Source organism: Cyprinus carpio, chromosome A17 (assembly GCF_018340385.1).
Source record: "Cyprinus carpio isolate SPL01 chromosome A17, ASM1834038v1, whole genome shotgun sequence".
NCBI classification, from domain to species: domain Eukaryota; kingdom Metazoa; phylum Chordata; class Actinopteri; order Cypriniformes; family Cyprinidae; genus Cyprinus; species Cyprinus carpio.
In genome coordinates, this window is record NC_056588.1 from 4,820,115 (window position 1) to 4,838,341 (window position 18,227).

At 33.3% G+C, this 18,227-nt stretch overlaps 1 protein-coding gene across 2 annotated transcripts in view; it reads right to left on the reverse strand.

The window, feature by feature from the left end:
* smyd3 (SET and MYND domain containing 3) overlaps positions 1-18,227 on the reverse strand; it is a 142,553-nt gene that overhangs the window by 8,645 nt on the left and 115,681 nt on the right. For both annotated transcript variants that reach the window (XM_042773645.1, XM_042773644.1), the window contains exons 7-10: positions 17,764-17,866; positions 14,974-15,084; positions 8,290-8,377; positions 7,669-7,843 (exon numbers count right to left, since the gene is read on the reverse strand). In XM_042773645.1, coding sequence (XP_042629579.1) covers positions 7,669-7,843; positions 8,290-8,377; positions 14,974-15,084; positions 17,764-17,866 — 477 coding nt within the window. The remainder of the gene's footprint in view (positions 1-7,668; positions 7,844-8,289; positions 8,378-14,973; positions 15,085-17,763; positions 17,867-18,227) is intronic.

Below are 18,227 nucleotides of genomic sequence, written 5' to 3' on the forward strand. Positions count from 1 at the left end.
GGCATGACTGAATATATTAAGTGGAAAAGATTGAGAAAAGTGTGCATTTCCAATCAGCGTTGGGTTCGTGAACAATGCAGCAATGTAGATAGACAAAACATAAAGGTCTGCACACTGACAATTATGCTCCAAAATGTTCTACTCAACCAGCTTGCAATGTTTAAAGCTCTTAGGTCTTCATCAAGCAAATTTGGTCTCATAATATAAGTGTAACATCTCAGCTTAATGAGGAGATGACTGGGTAGGTGAGCTATACCACTACCGGTCAAAAGTTTGGGATCAGAATGATTTTTAATGTCTTTTACAGGATTTTCTTATGCTCATCAAAACTGCATTTATTTGATCAAAAATACAGGAAAAAATTTAATATTGTAAAATATTATTATGATGTAAAATAAAGTTTTTCTATTTTAATATACATTAAAATCTAATTTATTCCTGTGATGCAAAACTGAATTTTCAGCATCATTACTCCAGTCTTCAGTGTCACATGATCCTTCAGAAATCATTAATATGCTGATTTATTATCTGTGCTGGAAACTGTTGTGCTGCTTAATATTTTTTTTTTGGAACCTGTGATAATTTTTTCAGGGTTCTTTGATGAATAAAAAGTTCAAAAAATCTTTTCTAACAATATACACTACAGTTCAAAAGCTTGGTGTCAGTACATTTTTATTCTTTCTTTTTTTGAAAGAAAATAAAGCTTTTATTCAGCAAGGATGTGTTAAATTGATAAAAAGTGATAGCAAATATTTATATTGTTAGAAAAGATTTATATTTTGAATAAATGCTGTTCTTTTTAACTTTTTATTCATAAAAGAATCCTAAAAGAGGTTTTCTATTTTTAAAAAAAATATTTGGTAGCACAACTGTTGCCAACATTGATAATTAAATAAATCAGCATATTAGAATGATTTCTTAAGGATCACGTGGCACTTTATACTGGAGTAATGGCTGATGGAAATTCAGCTTTGCATCACAGAAATAAATGATATTTTAAAGGATATTAAAATAGAAATCATTATTTTATAATAACATTTTGCAAGATTACGTTTTTTTTTTCTGAATTTTTGATCAAATAAATGCAGCCTTGATAAGACTTCTTTAAAAAACATTACAAGTCTTACTGATCCCAAACTTTTGACCGGTAGTGTAGATAAAAACGGAGTGCTGAGAGACTATTGCAGCTGAAATGCCCCAGGGTTGCCTGCTTTGTGCTGAGATCTGCATAAATCAACATCTGATAACAGTGCTGGAACTGTGCAAATACTTTCTAAATGCACATTTTGTCCTGCCATCATAGTGGAAATGTATGTGCAATTACAGTCCAAAAACAGTCAATGTTGCAAAATGAGTCATTATCCAGCTAAATTCAGTTAAAAATATGTTCTCATCCAATACTATCAGTGCAGTTAAATCAATAATATTACTCATTGTCTTTTAAAGATGTGTATGGATGCAATTAAAAGGTTTGAATGTCATTGCATTACATATCAGTGTGTTTCAGGTGATCTGTTTTTCTGAGCAACATGCTGATGGAGGTAGGTCATTATTTTTGCAATTCTGTTTGGTGTCGCTTGTGGCATAAAAATTACATCACTGTTCAATGACAATTTGGAGACAGAAATAGGCTGAACTCATTGAGAGCAGTATGCTGTTGTACATCTGTGTAGGTGCCTCTAGCAAAGACTGCAGACTGTGTAGACTTATGAACTTGACTGAACCTCCTGTGAATAGATCAGATGCCATTTGGCGATGAGATAAAAGTGATGCCTTAAAAGCCCCAGCAATTAAATTTTCATATAACACAGAAGAAACTAACCTACAGCAGTTATAAATATAAAAATGCTACCCCTGTGGGCACGATAATATAATATAAAAAATCTGACTGATTTGAATAAATATTCATGCACTCTTCAATCTAATGAGAAATGACAGAAAAGATCAGGACAGGTTCTTCCACCAGTCCTGGAGATTTCAACTAAATAAAAACAAAACAAAGTGATCTAATGAAGTCTGGACATGTGCTTCTATTGTTTTGCATGATTGAAACATAAAACTTGTAAATGATAAACATGCTGTGAGTCAGGTCTAAAGAATGTTCTGTTTACAACTAGATGCACGATGTCTATTGCTAGTTGAAGTTAGGCAAAGCAACACTTCAGGCAATGAGACAAAGTACATAAACATTCAAGTGAAATCACTCTTGAACCTCCAACAAACATCCCTTGCAGAGAGCCAGAACTGTCAATGCAGAGCGGTCAGAGATTTGCTGGAACGAAGGGAAACTCCATAGACCTGGATGCCCTTGGCGGTTCATCGTGTGGAGCCGGACTCTCAGGAATGTTCCTTCTTCCACTTCATTGGATTAACTGCTTAATGTTCTAATTTGCATATTAATGACACGGCAGCTTGTCTCACTTTAATCTTGAACTGGTCTGGAATGTAAGGAAGAATGATTAATCAAGTGACCTTTAACTCGATTGTAACAAACATTCTTCACTTTTGCATTAGTTTTTTACCTAATATACCTATATAAATTATAGAATCATTATTATATCAATATAATTCTTATTATTTTAATTCTTATTTTTCTATTCAAATATAAATATTTTTTTGTGTGTTCTTGTGGCTCAGTGGTAGAGCATTGCATTAGCAGCGCAAAATGTAGTGGGTTCAATTCCCAGGGAACACACAGACTGGTAAATAATAATAATAATAATAATAATAATAATAATAATAATAATAATAATAGTATAGCCTGAATACACTGTAAGTCGCTTTGGATAAAAGCATCTGCTAAATGTTTAAAAATGTAAATGTAAATATAAATATTTTCTTTATATTTATTTATATTTATACATACACATATGAATGAATGTATATTTGAATTGAATAATAAGAATTAAAATAATAATATTTTTATTAAGGGTCAAAGAGTAGAAGACTAGACATTCCATTTTGGTGTACGCATTAAATGAAATGGACAAAACATGATATAGTGTCAATTTTTATGTTTTAAATAACTTTTGTGAAAATAAAATGTTAAAATATAGGTGAAACAATGTTCCCTTGTCATTCATCATAACAGATATATTTATGTAAAAATGAAACAACATAGTTATTCTGACCTGTACCTATTAAAATATATAAAAGAAAACGTCATACAAAAATGTTATTATATTTTAAATGATTTACAACTTCTTGCTGACAAATAGTGGTTTGAAGGATAGTGTCAAATATTAGTAAATACTTAAAATTACAATAAATTTGTTTTTTAATGTCACCTAATGAGTCTTGCTTTAAATATGCCTAATAAGATTTTTTTTGCCATATGAACTATTACTACACTAAATTACGTTTTAGTGGGTATAGCTTCTGTAGCATTTTAGCTTCTGTAAATCATAGTAAAAATGTATGATAAAAAATAAACAGGACACATTCTAATGTATGGGAAACAAAACTGAAAACTTTTTTTGTTTTGATGTTTAAAAACTCTAGTGAATTTTAGAAACAGCACCTGCTAAAACACCACCAAAATTACATGAACGAAGCCACGTATCCATTCTACATGACTGAATGACAGGAATCTAAAACATTCATATTGTAATGTATTGTTAATGAGCGAACCACAGTTGAGCTATTGATAGCGCAGTCACCTGGATGTGAAAATGCAAATAGTTTCTGCTTCCAGGCTGAACAACAGGTACCAGAAACCCGAAGTGGGTCATATAGTGTGACTTTAACTTGATAAACACAAGCAAGCGGACTGAAATCTACAGAGTATTATAAGAAACTCTTCTCTCTAGGTGTGCTTAAACAACACCTTCAGAAAGTGCAAAAAAATAAAATAAAATAAGCAAAACTTAAGCAAACATTTTTTTAGCCACGATTGGCAGTCACAGGTTAATTGATAATTTTATAATAATAATAATAAAAATAAAAATAAGTAAAAAAAAATGTATATATGTGTATAACTGTATATCTACACCTATAACAAAACATGAAGGGAATTTTTTTTTTTTTTAGCATTATTTACTTGCAAAGCCAAATTATACCTTTTTGACACTTGGTTAGTTTTAATTTTTGTCCCTGTAAAAGCAAAACACAGATCAGTCTAATCACCCACTATGTAAGTTGTCAAATCATTGAATATCCCTGGGTCTAGGTTTTAAAGACTGAATAAAGGTTCAAAGTAAAATGCAAAGCATTTTCATACATAAAAAATGAGAAGCCGCGATGCAGATTTTCTAATCAAATTAATTATTGTGAAAAGACTGGCTAAAAACAGCATGCACTAATGAATCACTTTGCATATATTAAGCACTTGAGCAATTAAAACAATTCAGTGGCTCTCACTAAACTGCCTGACTGATACCCAAACAGAGTTGGTGCATAAATAAATATCTATTTATCTTGCAATAGCCAGCAGCGACTGTAGTTAATATGCAACATGTAGAACAGGATCCAGTTCCTTAGCAAATAAACCATACCATAGATAGACAACAGTTTTTGAAAAGTTTCTTAAGGTAACCAAATGTAATTTTGTTGTGTTGAAAAGTGATTGCAAGGGCGTTCAAGCCCTCTTGTGATGTGAAGGATCTATTATTGCTTTGTCAGGTGGTCTCTCAGCCAGTATCTCTTTCGAAACTCTTGTAGCCAGAATATGACAGAGGAGGGGGGCAGGACTACTTCTATTAATTGCCTGTTCAGAAAGCATTCACACAGCGAGCACAGGACCAGCCAATTCCAGAAATAATTTGGGATCCCAGACAAGGCCAATAATGAACCTCACAATTTTGAAACGCAGAACAAAAGCGCATGATGAATACTGAATCAAGCTGTAATGGAATGTCATGAAGCCTGGCGTTACGTGATGACTGGAGCTGTCACTTAAACAAAACCGTTTTCACAGCCTTCATAGCCAAGTTGTGATTTTTACTGATTTTCTGCCAAAATGTTTCATGGATATTATGACTCCTGATGACTCTTAAACCCCATTTTCAAAGCGAAAAAGAGGGTATTTGAAATTATAATGAATTCAAGTGGAAAAAACAAGGCACAGTTGGAAACTTTTGGTAGGGTGTATGGACATTATTTCTGTAATGTGTTGTACTAAAACCCATTCTGAGAGCAAAAAGCTTTTTCTCCATTGATGGCAGTTCAAAAGTTTGGGGTCGGTAAGATTTTAAAAGGTTTTTGAAAGAAGACTCTTATGCTCAGCAAGGCTGCATGTATTTGACCAAAGAATACAGTAAAAACAGACAGTAAAATTATTAAATATTATTATCATTTAAAATAACTGTTTTCTATTTTAGTATATTTTAAAATGCAATTTATTTCTGATGTAAAGCTGAATTTTCAGCATCATTGCTTCAGTCTTCAGTGTCACATGATCCTTCAGAAATCAATATGCTGATTTGCTGCTTAAGAAACATTTCTCATTGTTTCTCAAATCAATGTGGTGCTTAATGTATTTGTGATTTTTTTTTCAGGATTCTTTAATAGAAAGTTCAAAAGAACAGCATTTATTTGAAATATAAATATTTTGTAACATTATAAATGTCAATCAATTTAATGCTTCCTTATTGAATAAAAACATTAATTTAATTTATTTATTTGTGTACAGTACTGTATACATCCCAGGTATTTCTATATATTATTAGTATAGTATTTCAAAATATAAACCTCTATAATATATAAAAGTAGCAGATTTCAGCCTTAAATTCTCTTTGGTGAAGACAAGTAAAAAAATCATTGTGAAAGCAGCAATTATCAGTGCTTGAAGGATATGCAATGAAAATGACCAAATGGTTGAAATATGCTTGTGTGCAGTATTTATCTTTCTTTATAACGTGCATTTATCTTGTTGCACTAACAGCAGAAACTGCGGCGACACTGGCAAGCATCAATCTCAAAGTCAATTCAGCATATAAAGAGCCATTTTAGCAGCATTTTTCCTCTTCCTTGCATTGGCGGCCCTCCCTCGGCACCATAAACATTAATCAGATGCAGTATAAAGCTGGAGAATAAGAATCCAACAGGCAATATAAAAACTTATTCATGCTTTGCATGAGCTGACATGGGAAGACGGGATCCAGCACAGTAGAAAAATAACAATATTCATATTTCCCCCATCTGACAGGGGAAAAGCTGTTAGGTCATTTCACTTTTTTCCAAGGTTCAATGCCTCTGATCCGACTGTTTCTTTACTGTCTACTTTTGGATTTAGCGGAAATCACTGGAGGTCTAGAAACCGCTACAAACTGACATCTGCAGGAGCTTGAAGTCAATAATCTCTTTGCGTTTAGCCTGGAGGTATGCATTATTCTTAGCACAGAGTGGGACAGAGACCATTCCAAACAGCTTTTTCCAACAACCACAAATGAAACACCAGAGTAGAAGAGTCCTCTCTCTAGACCTCCTCTAGACCTCTTCTTAGCATTGTGGCTACGGTGCACAATGCTAAGATTGGTGTCGTGTACATCGATTCAGTAGTAGTTGGTGATGAATACCATCCTGCGGTGCATGTCACCTGGGGTCTGCCCTTTCCTAAATTGATCCATTTGTCTCATTTAAACGCAGCTGAACAAGCGTTTTTTTTTTTTTTTGGTAAAGGTCACAGAAAAGACCCCTGGTATTAGGACAGGCAACATACTGTATGTAAGCAGGATGTACAATCATGGTAAATTTCCTAAGATTTAAATATACAATTTTCTCAATATCTCAACATCTAATAAATGAACCAGCATCCTATACAAATACAACCATGGTTTCCTCCAAAACACTCAAACTGTGGTGTCAAAACTAGTATAACTAGTATAATAACTAAAATATTCTGCCAGGTACTTACACTATTTAAAGAAGATCAATTTCAATTTTTTATGATTTTACAATAGAAACAAGTGGATTTTTAAATTTTCTGAACATAATGTGTGGTATTTGCCAGTTGCTACAGTGTTGCTACAGTGTGGTCGCAAGTCATTATCAAAGTCATTCGATTTTTTGCGAACAAGTAAAAATCATGCACCATTGATCAGTGAGGCGTCCAATACTATATTGTTTAAAAAGTTAGTAAAATGTATTTATTTTTTTTGGAAAGAGAGTCTTATTTATGTTCATCGAGGCTGCATTTATTTGATCAAAAATAGAATAAAAACTAAAATACATGTTAAAATAGTAGTTACCTATTTAAAATATATTTTACACTTTATTTATTTTTTTTTGCAATTGCAAAGCATTTTCTGTAGCCACTGCTCCCTCTTCAGTCATATGCTTATTTTGAAATAATTATATATAATTAATATTTATCAAATATGCTGATTTGGTAAATAAGTAAATACAAATAAATAAAGTTTTTATTTGAAATAGAAACAGAATTCTAAAAATGCATAAAAACTACCCAGATGGCAACGAGGAAAAAGCTATTATTAAATACTATAAATACTACAATGGGGATTTATTCTTCAATACTGCCTTGTGTTCTTATGAACTGAATCTGCACTTGATCTGTTTTCGGTCTTCAGACATGAGTGAGTCTATGTGAGTCACAGTTATAATGGGACTTTTATAGATTTGAGGGTGTGATGGAGGTGTATTCCATGGAGATTTACCAGGAAAATCTGTCAGTAAAGAAATGGAAAACAACTTTTTGATGCAGACACTCACTTGTAAGGTTCCAGAGCTCTATAGCCGTACTCCAGTGCCGTCTCATAGTCGCCAAGACTAATGCAAGCATCCATGGCCAGATCCAGCAGCCTGAGCACATAGATGTTCCTGTCCGGGACCACACCTGCATATCTGTGCAAAAGAGCCTGGCTCTCTTTCAGCAGCTCCTCCCAGCCTTTTGATTAAACAGTTAAGGACACAATTAAAAAGAAGCTGAAATGTATTACGAAAACTACAGTAGCTAAGACCAAGAATGTCTTGCTGGTTAAGCCAGTTACAAAGCCTGATGGAGACACCGGCACACAAAATCCAAAATGAAATCTATGCTTATTATTATTATTTTATTTTTTTCTTTTACTGTATACATCAGCCGCGTGTCCAAAGGGGTAAAAGCAAGCGAGTCAGACAGAACTGACAGATTTACCCTCACACCTTCCATTGCAATGTCTTAACTGATATGACTACAGAATCGGGCATAGTTTGCAGAGACTAGCTGTTGTTTCCAGAGCACAAATGCTACAGGCTAGTTCACTTCACCCTGCTAAACCTAGAGATACAGTCAGTTCTCGCCCACCGGGTGTCAGGCACTGTAACAGCCCTTGATTCTGCTGTGAAGGATACGCTGCTCCGACTGAAGCTGCTCCAGGTGAGGGATGGCGTCTCTTAAGGACGTCCACGCTGCTTTCTCACCAGCCAGCATGTCACAGTCCTGTTCACAAAATAATGTCACATGAATTTCTTTTCTTTCTTTTTTTCTAAACCAGCAGAAAAAATAGCAAAAATAACAATCACTTTATTGATATGGATATTTATTGATTTACTTGATCAATTTACAATAAATATATTAATATTCAAATGTTTTTTAAATGTAAAATTGCAAAAAAAAAAAAAAATGTTTACAAACATTTCATAATTTACTTCATAAATGTATTTATTTTTATCAATTGTAATTACATTTATATTTATTTGTATAAATACATCTGTGTAATTTAAAAGTAATTCACCATATAAATCATCAGCAAAAAATTACGTAACACTCAAAGCATGAAATCAAAAGTTTTCTTAAAAAAGTATTTACACCCTTATTATGTGTGAATAAATAACATGTATTGCATTAATTCACAATACATTTATTTATCTTTAAAATTTTAGTTATACATTTAATTTTATTTTAAAATTTGTTTGAACATTATGTATGTATAATTTATTATATTATATTAAAATGTATTTATATTTATACATATTAGGGATATTTATACATTTGAAAAAAATCTTCAAAAATTAGTATATAAATTACATAAGTATGAATTAATTAATTGACAAAGTGAATCAAAAGTTGCTATTTAAAAAATATGTATTTATTTATTTACACTCCTACTAGGTGTGAATAAATATTTACTTATGTTTATAAAATACTGTGTTTTTATGAAAAGTATTTATTCAAATATTATTTTAATACTTTATAAAAGTACTTAATTTTTAATTACATTCATACATATTTATCTCAAACCAGTCAATCAAATGCTGTTAAAAATAAATAAATAATAATAATTTGTACATCCTTATTATGATGCTTTACGTATCACAACTTTGCAAAATTCTACACTACACTCAAATGCAATTTTTCGCATTCAAATTTGTCCTAGACCAACATGGACCTGAAGCTAGCAAAGTTATCTTTGACTAAAGATATTTGACCTTTTACTGCATTATAGCAAAAATTTGTCTGTCTGGTGCAGCGATGCTTAAAATGAGAAGGATGACTGGGGGGGGCTCATCAAACATCAAAGACATCATCCCTACTACACAACAAAAGCATTAAAAGGAGAATGAGAGAAGCTGTCAGGATTACAGAGCTGTGAGGTGTGTGAAGACTGAACTGGCTTGTTTCTGAGAGGGCAACTTGTTTTCAGGATAAGCATGATGAGGAGTCGGAGCCACAGGGCGGTCTGTCAGACACTCAAATCCCTGCAGAGAGACGTGTGTTTGTGTGGCCCCTGGGGATACATGTATAAGTGCCTCTGAGACATCAAAGCCATGTGATGTATCAGAGGTGAACAGTCACAACAGTGCTGACAAACACACTAGTGTGACTGCCTTGAGTGCGCTCTCTCTCTCTCTTAAAAAAGTTAAAATTCTATTCATATTTCACAATATTACAATTTTTTAAATGCAGCCTTGTTGAGCAGCAAAAAAGACTTTCCAAAACATTTTAAAACTTGTAAATAGTGTTGTTCATAAGTACATAAGGCCAAGTATTGTAGCATGGTTTACTTTTTTTTTTTAACCTAACAACAATCAGTGTGGAGATATTTACTCTTTTTTTAATTTTATTTGATAAGCAGTTTACCCGTACAAAACCAGACTATGGTTTATGGTGAATTATAAAAGAAATAAATAAATAAGAAGAAGACCACACTGTCTATCAAAAAGTCAAACTTACACATTTGTTCTTGCAATAATAGATATCTACAACCACATCTTGCAACATATTATTTCAGACCACATAACAAGAAGGATCCTGTATTGGTTTTAAAAATATGTTCTTGCAAGCATCAAAGCAATACTACATACCAGAAAGATGCTAAAAAACTTTTTTTTTTTTGAAGGTTTTTTTTTGGGGATGGTTATGTAGTTGATGAATTTGTTTATGGATTTGTGTATGAATGGGAAGTAAAAAATAAAAAAAAGAAAGATAAAAGATTTGTATCCCACATAAACATGCATAAAAGCATTATCCTTACTGCAGGAAGCATTTCATAAAGACAGTTATAGCTGTGTGGAGATATTTGTATTGTTCAGCCAAAGGTTGGGAAACTAAATGACCAAATGGAATCAGATATTCACATTAAGTGTCCTGTTATGTGTTTTGTTCCAGTGCTCTCAGTCCATACATAAATGATTTATCAGATCGAGTGAAATGCAGAAGAGAGATATGTGCATGTCATGAGAGGCCAAAAACCCGCAGGCCATCCACCAATGAATGCTGAAGTCTCCACCGGACCACAATTCTCTGTTTCCACTGTTGAAATCACTAATAAAACTCATAACTGCACATGAAATCACTTATTGTTGAACATGGTAAACATGCTGCATCTTGTCAATCAGACCAAACCCTCTGCAGGTTTTGACATCAGACAAAACAAAGTCTTTTTACCTGCACATTATGTCAGAATTCATTTTACACTCTGGTCAAATCTCTATAGTTATAAAATGGCTCTGAAGCATGGAATTATATATCTGCGTGCACAAAGGAAAAACTTTTCTATTTGCTTTTTCTTTTCAATGAAAAAGCCAATTTCTTGTTAATGTGAACAGCCTAATTACAGGGAGAGAGCCAGGAATCAAATGGTAGACTTTGTTTATTAGTGTAAATTCAATAATCATGTTATTCATTGCAGTACTGTTTAGAGTGCACTGAGTATAAAAACATTCCAGTGAACAAAGCATGACAGAAAGTCTAACGCTTAGCAAATGTATTCCTCATATATTCCGACTACAGATTAAAAGCACTTTGCTTGCAAAAGTACATACTTCATGAGGATTAAGAAAACATGCAGAACTGTCAAAAATCTACCAGATAAAAATGAATGTGCAAGATTTTTCAGCGAATGTCTGCATACAGGTTTGGGAAAAACATTCTTTAAATAATAAATATTTGATGTGTGTGTATATATATACATGATAATAATAATAATCCAAGATATAGATGAGTTTTTTTCTTAACTACATCACTTGCTCACCAATGGATCCTCTGTGGTGAATGGGTGCCGTCAGAATAAGAGTCCAAACAGTGGATAAAAACATCACAATAATCCACAAGTAATCCACACTACTGCAAGTCCATCAATTAACCTCCTGTGGAGTATTTGTGGATTATTGCCATTCTGACGGCACCCATTCACTATAGAGGATTCATCAGTGAGCAAGTGATGTAATGTTAAATTTATCCAAATCTGTTCCCATGAAGAAACAAACTCATCTATATCTTGGACGTCCTGGGGACATTGTCCGCAAATGTCAATTTTTGGGTGAACTATTCCTTATATCACCCCAAAGGATCTTACACACTACTGATATGTAAATTGGGACACAGCCAATTTTATCAACAGATTTGTAAAGGGGATCTGGCGCAAATGTGAAAGAACACTGAACACAAAAAGACTCTAAAAAGCAAAGAAATGTATGGCCAGACAGCCTTCATGAACAGGAGAACATCTGTGACCCCCCACATGACTGTCAGACTGAATCACATCTCCGGTCCCTGGAGGTTCTGGAAAGGTGATAACCTGACTGTCTCTCCCTGTTTTTTTCTTGCACATACAGCTGCTCTGTTGTTTTAGTGTGTCAGTATGTCCTATTGCACTCACACGGGTTGTCAGATTACCGCAAAGCCGGTGGTGAATCAACAAGTCCCTCTCATCAGAATGTCATCAGTGTAACACTTTACACACCTCACCTGTAATTACCTCATACACCCCCTCCACACACACACACAGATACACAATGAAGGGCTTTGATGGAGTGTGATGACGGGAAATGTGCTGAACAACAAAAACAGAAGAGAAAAACACAAACTAGATTTTGATTGTACTTAATTTTCAGAAGAAACGTTTTTAAAGCCAAAAATTCAGATAATATTAACACTTCCGTGCAAAAGTTTGGGGTCTGTATAATTTATATATATATATATATATATATATATATATATATATATATATATATATATATATATATATATATATATATATATTTCAGCAAGGATGCATCAAGCATCAAAGTGATCAAAAGTAACGTAAAGATTTTTACAATATTACAAAAGACTATATTTCAATTAAATGTTGCTCATTTGAACTTTCTATTCATCAAATAATCCTGAAAAAAAATCACTGTTTCCGGAAAAATATTAAGCAGGTCAACTTTTTTCAAAATTGATAATAATAAGAAATGTTTGCTGAGGAGCAAATCAGCATATTAGAATGATTTCTGAAGGATCGTGTGACACTGAAGACTGGAGTAATGATGCTGAAAATTCAGCTTTGCATCACAAACAAATTATATTTTAAAATTTATTCAAATAAAAAAGTTATTTTAAATTACAATAATATTACACAATATTAGTGTATTTACTGTATTTTTGATCAAATAAATGAAGCATTTGCGAGAGATTTCCCAAAAACACTTACATTTCTGAACAATAATATATGCATGGATGAATTATCTACAATAAGTAAACATTAAATAACATGCATTAAGAAAATATTTTTTATTTTTTAATGTAATTATTTTATAATTCTATATTAAATTAGTATTTCCATAATACTGAAGTCTCTACAATATTATGGGGCCTAGGCAGAGACCATGATTGACTTAAATGATTTACATTTGGTTGGTTGGTTGGTTGATTGATTGATTGATTGATGGGTGGAAAGACAAACTGATGGGTGGATGAAAAGAGTTTGTACCACACATATCAGGTTTCCTAAAATCCAAACCTAAAAACCAAGCTCAAAATGCTTCCACTGTTTTGGATTCAGACCCAGAAGGAACTGAAAGCAGGGAAAAAACCCAAGTCTCCATCTCAGCAGCCCTGAGCAAGAGCGTTTATTCTTATCTGCACGTATCTGACAGAGGACTCAAGCAGAGGTCAGTCTGAGCAACTGTGTGGGTGTTAACAGCAGGGATAAAGCCTCTTTCTCTTGAGCTCAGCTCAGAGTTATTTAGCATGGTATGCCTGCATGCAGGTGCAAAATAACCACAATATAAGCCTGGAGGGAACTTGTGTATTACAGTGACATGTTTGAACACACATGCCAAAAATTCAGTATACCGTTCATAATGCATTTAAAGGAATAGTTCAGACAAAAATGAAAATCATTCACTCAAGTCATTCCAAACCTGTATGACTTTCTTTGTTCTGTAAAATACAAAAGAAGATATTTTCAAAAATGCTTTTGTCCATACACTGCAAGTCAGTGGGGTCCAAAATAACACTGGACCACTTTGACTTTCATTGTATGGGCAAAACAACCCACAGAGACATTTTCTAAATATTTTTGTTTGTGTTCTGCAGAAAAAAAGCAAGCCAAACAGGTTTAGAACAAAATGAGGGTGAGAAAAAAATAATCATATTTTCATTTTTGAGTGAATTATACTTTTAGGGTGAAGTGTGTAAATTCGGAAAGAATAATAATAATTAAGAAACACAATTAATAATAATAATAATTATTATTATTATTATGAAAGAATAACGAATACAGAGAAGAATACTGAAAGAATAATAATTTAAAAAAACACAACTAATCTTAATAATAATAATAATATTTATTATTATTATTATTATTATTATTATTATTATTATTATTATTATTATTATAAAAACAGTGCTAGTAATTAACAACAAAATACTAATCATCTCAATCTATATAGGTCATTTTAAAAAAGATGGGTTTTTAACAACTACTTAAAACTGTCTAATGTCTGGTCCGGGATGCATTAGCTCTAATCTTGTATACTATTAGGATGGAAAAAGTGAAAGTGACGTGACATACAGCCAAGTATGGAGACCCATACTCGTGCTCTACATTTAACCCATCCAAAGTGCACAAACAGCAGTGAACACACACACACCATGAACACACACCCGGAGCAGTACTGTATGTGAATTGGGACACAGCCTAGTTTAGAAATAGATGTAAAGAAATGGAAATTGGATTGGATGAATTTTTCTATCAAATGGAAGTGAACAAATTAGTCTTTACAATTCTCTGGGAATCAACATACAAATGGTTTACTTAAGAGTAGCTTTTGCAGACTAAGTATGGAGAAGAAAGTATGTTAACATCCAAAAAAATTACACACTTCACCTTTAAATTCCCATCTCTCCTCACTCCATTTTAGGCATTTATTCATCCGCTCTCTTGTACTCCCATTCATGCCATTCAAAGCTTTATTCTTGACATGCTCCTGTCATCGCAGTGATGATCACAGATAACAGGGTCTGCTGAGGACGGGCTCCTCGGGGCAGTGCAGAGAGACCGGTGATGGTCTAGGACTGGTCTGACACACCTGACACATCATCAGATGCTTTCGAGGGCTGAGTGGGACAGACACAGAGCAAAAGAGCGAGGAAAAGAGTACATGGAGGAGCACAGGGATGATAGATAGTGATCCCGCCAGGACACAATGAGGCGGGGAGAAGCCTTTTCCAGGAGTGATGGGGTGAAAGTGAGAGGAATAGAAAAATGAGGATGAGAAAGATCAAGGAAGGAAAGATAGATCTGAGAGGCTGTTGATATGGCTCACCTTGTCCTCAGTGGTACAGCGCGTGCACTGACACAGGAAGTGGTATTGCTCCTGTAAATGGGAACGTCTCTCTTTGCTGGTCGCAAGGATATCAGTGTAGCTTATAGTGAGCTAAAGAGAATGAAAAAGAGAGCTTAGAGATGCTTAAATGAAAAATTGCAGACAACTAGGAGAATGTAAACTGAATGTAAATGCATTGCTTTATTGTGCATATGTTTGTGTTGATGTGTTCAACCGTCTCCAGGCTGTTAACAGAGCTGACATACGGATAACCAGAGTGGAAAATGTTGAATAGGTGCTGAATTATTAGGAGCTAATCGTTTAAATTGTTTTCATCATCTAATGTGACAGGCGACTCAGGAGAATCTGAACAATGATCGTGTTTTCTGATGACTTTCTGTCTTTAGAGGTTTTTTGAAAACAATTTATTTACCGCTTTCTATAAGTACATGCAATTACACGTGTGTGTGTAGTTTCATACTATCTGTTATTTTTCAAAGAAATGCATAAAGTGCCCACATAATAACATATTAATATCACAATTTTATGTATTACTTTATTGCACATCATTATTGCAGTGTTATTTATTATTATTATTATTATTTGTGAGTGCAGTCATATTGTTTATTTAAAATGTGCAGTATAAAACCACAGAAAGCTGTGGATAATCACGTAATACTGTATCCCACAATGCAATGTGCTTGACCATCCAAAAAAAAAAAAAATCGACCAAATAATATTTTTAAAATATATGCATAATATAAATATTTTATTATATTGTAAAATATACTAAAAATAATTTATTAAAAACATACTTATTACTTTTTTTAAAAGAAATCTTAGTAATTATTATTATTATTATTATTTTATTTTACCTTATCAGTCTAGCAATCCAAATGAATCAGAAGGAACATCGACCATGATTTTGAATATCACGTTCTTGACTCATTTGATCAAAACGCCAAAAGTTAAGGCATTTTTTCCATAAAATTGGATGAATTATGTAAAATAACCACATTTATATCCAAGATGATAAGCTGGACACCATTTAATTAATTAAATATGCAATATAGTAAAGTCATGTGACAACAATGTAGCATATTACTACTGTAAACATTTATTTGAACACTATTTCACCTGCTATCTACAAAAAAATAAAAAATAAATAGTATGCAGCAAGCAATATATACAGCACAGTATGAAGAAAGCTATTTCATTTCCAAACCTCAGCGAGGTCAAATACAGAGAGCGGGAGAGAATTGAAAACAGTTATTCCAATGAATGAGTTACTGAGTGGAGAGAGAGAGGAAGAGCAGAGTACATGAAAATAGAAACAATGAGTAAACAGAGAAAGCAACAGAAACAGGAAAAGGAGAAAACGAAAAACAGATCAAAAATGAGTATGACCCTTACGGGCAAACAGCAGTGTGTGTACAGTGTGCAGATGTGTGCGGATGTATGAATGATAATGTGAGTGTGTGTTTATGTGTGTGTGTGTAAGCAGTGTCTGTGGGACGATGAGCGCTCATGTATTCTGCTGTCGTATATAGTACACCTATAGTCTGAATTCTCATTACTTCCTGTGTACAGAGAGCTTGCTGGTAATTTCATTTTCCAGTTCACTTCCTCTCTCGACGTTCCCTCCCCTTGTCAGAGGTAAATTAAGCATGACTGTCTGATTTACTTTGGAATATCTAAACTTTCAGAGCAGAAATAAACAGAACGACCGCATAATGAGAGTTTCTCTATCTTTGAGGCTAAAAACAACATCCCGCCACAGATCTGCCAAATGCATTCAGGTGTTAATGTATATGAATAACATGTATGCATATCTTGGCTCCCTGCTGGTTTTTCAGGCCGGTGGTGTGACGGATGTGTGCAAATAGGTTTAAATGAGCTTCGATTAGTCAGGACTGATTGTTAAAGAGTTCTGCTCTGAATAAGAGCGGATGCTAAATGCAGTAAATGTACATATAGGATGTTGCTTTTAGATTTATTCATCGGATGACTGAATTATGGTGAAGTTAATCTGGCAGGAGGCTCCGTTAAGTGCCTGCACTTGAGAAACTGTGGTGTGATGTATGTAATTCAATGGCAGTTAAAATATTTCATATTAAATTGGAGCAGGAGTAAAGTTTAATGTAGAGGAGGCTATTTGTGGGGGATGATTTTTTTGGGATTGGTTTATTGGAAATGTGAAAATATTACTATGTTTATTTGAGCGGCCTGACATCGCAACTTTTGGCTCAATCAACACATGGAGTGAGTTTGGGTTGGGAGACTGTGTTATTATTATTACTAACAAAAACTGAATGAAAACATTTTCGTTAAAGTAAATAGAAATAAAAAAAAAATAAAAAAAAATCACATTACTGGGAAAAATTTTAACTCCAAAACTAATGTGTGTAATCAAAAATATATTCTAAACTAAAATAAATTAAAGAATACACCAATTAAATGTATACTAACTAAAAATTATTTAAAAATACAAAAACATAATAAAAAACTAACAGAGTAAGAATAAAAAAAAAATCTAATAAAAATGTGAAAACTTTAATGTATTATTATTATTTGTTATCAGAAATATAAATAAAATAAAACTTAATAGTGGGAAAAATGTAAATAAACTAAAAGTCATTTTCAAGACTCCAAAACTAACTAAATAAAATAAAAATAAAAATATATAGTAAACTAATATACACACACGCACACACACACACACACACTATATAATTAACAGAAATACAGAAAAAGTGTATGTGAGTGTGTATGGATGAATGTATACTGTACCTCCTCACAGGGTCTGATGAGCCGAACAGCTCGCAGCGTGAGTCTCTTGCCTTCAAAGATCATGACACAGTTGGGCTGGCAGTCGTGGTTCAGCAGAGACATGCTGGGACAGACAAACACACAACAAACTCTTCAATCATGTTTAAGCACAATTCACCAGCACAATGTCTTAGTGAATTTCTCATCCTTAATTAGGCCTTCAAGAGGATCTATTTGTGGGCAAGTAATGTTTTAGGACAGAGGCTGGTTGCTTTAGATAACCATCTGCTAAACCACAAGAGCAAGAGTAAAATTCACTTTACTAGATGTATTTCTTGTCCATGTAAAACAGAGTGATCTGCCAATGATTTGTTAATTAGTATTAAAATAATATTATATTAAATAACATTGTTTTTTTTTCTGCTGTTTGTACAAACCCAGGCTGATTTGACAAATAAGACCCAAAGGTGGTGAATTTAGTTCAG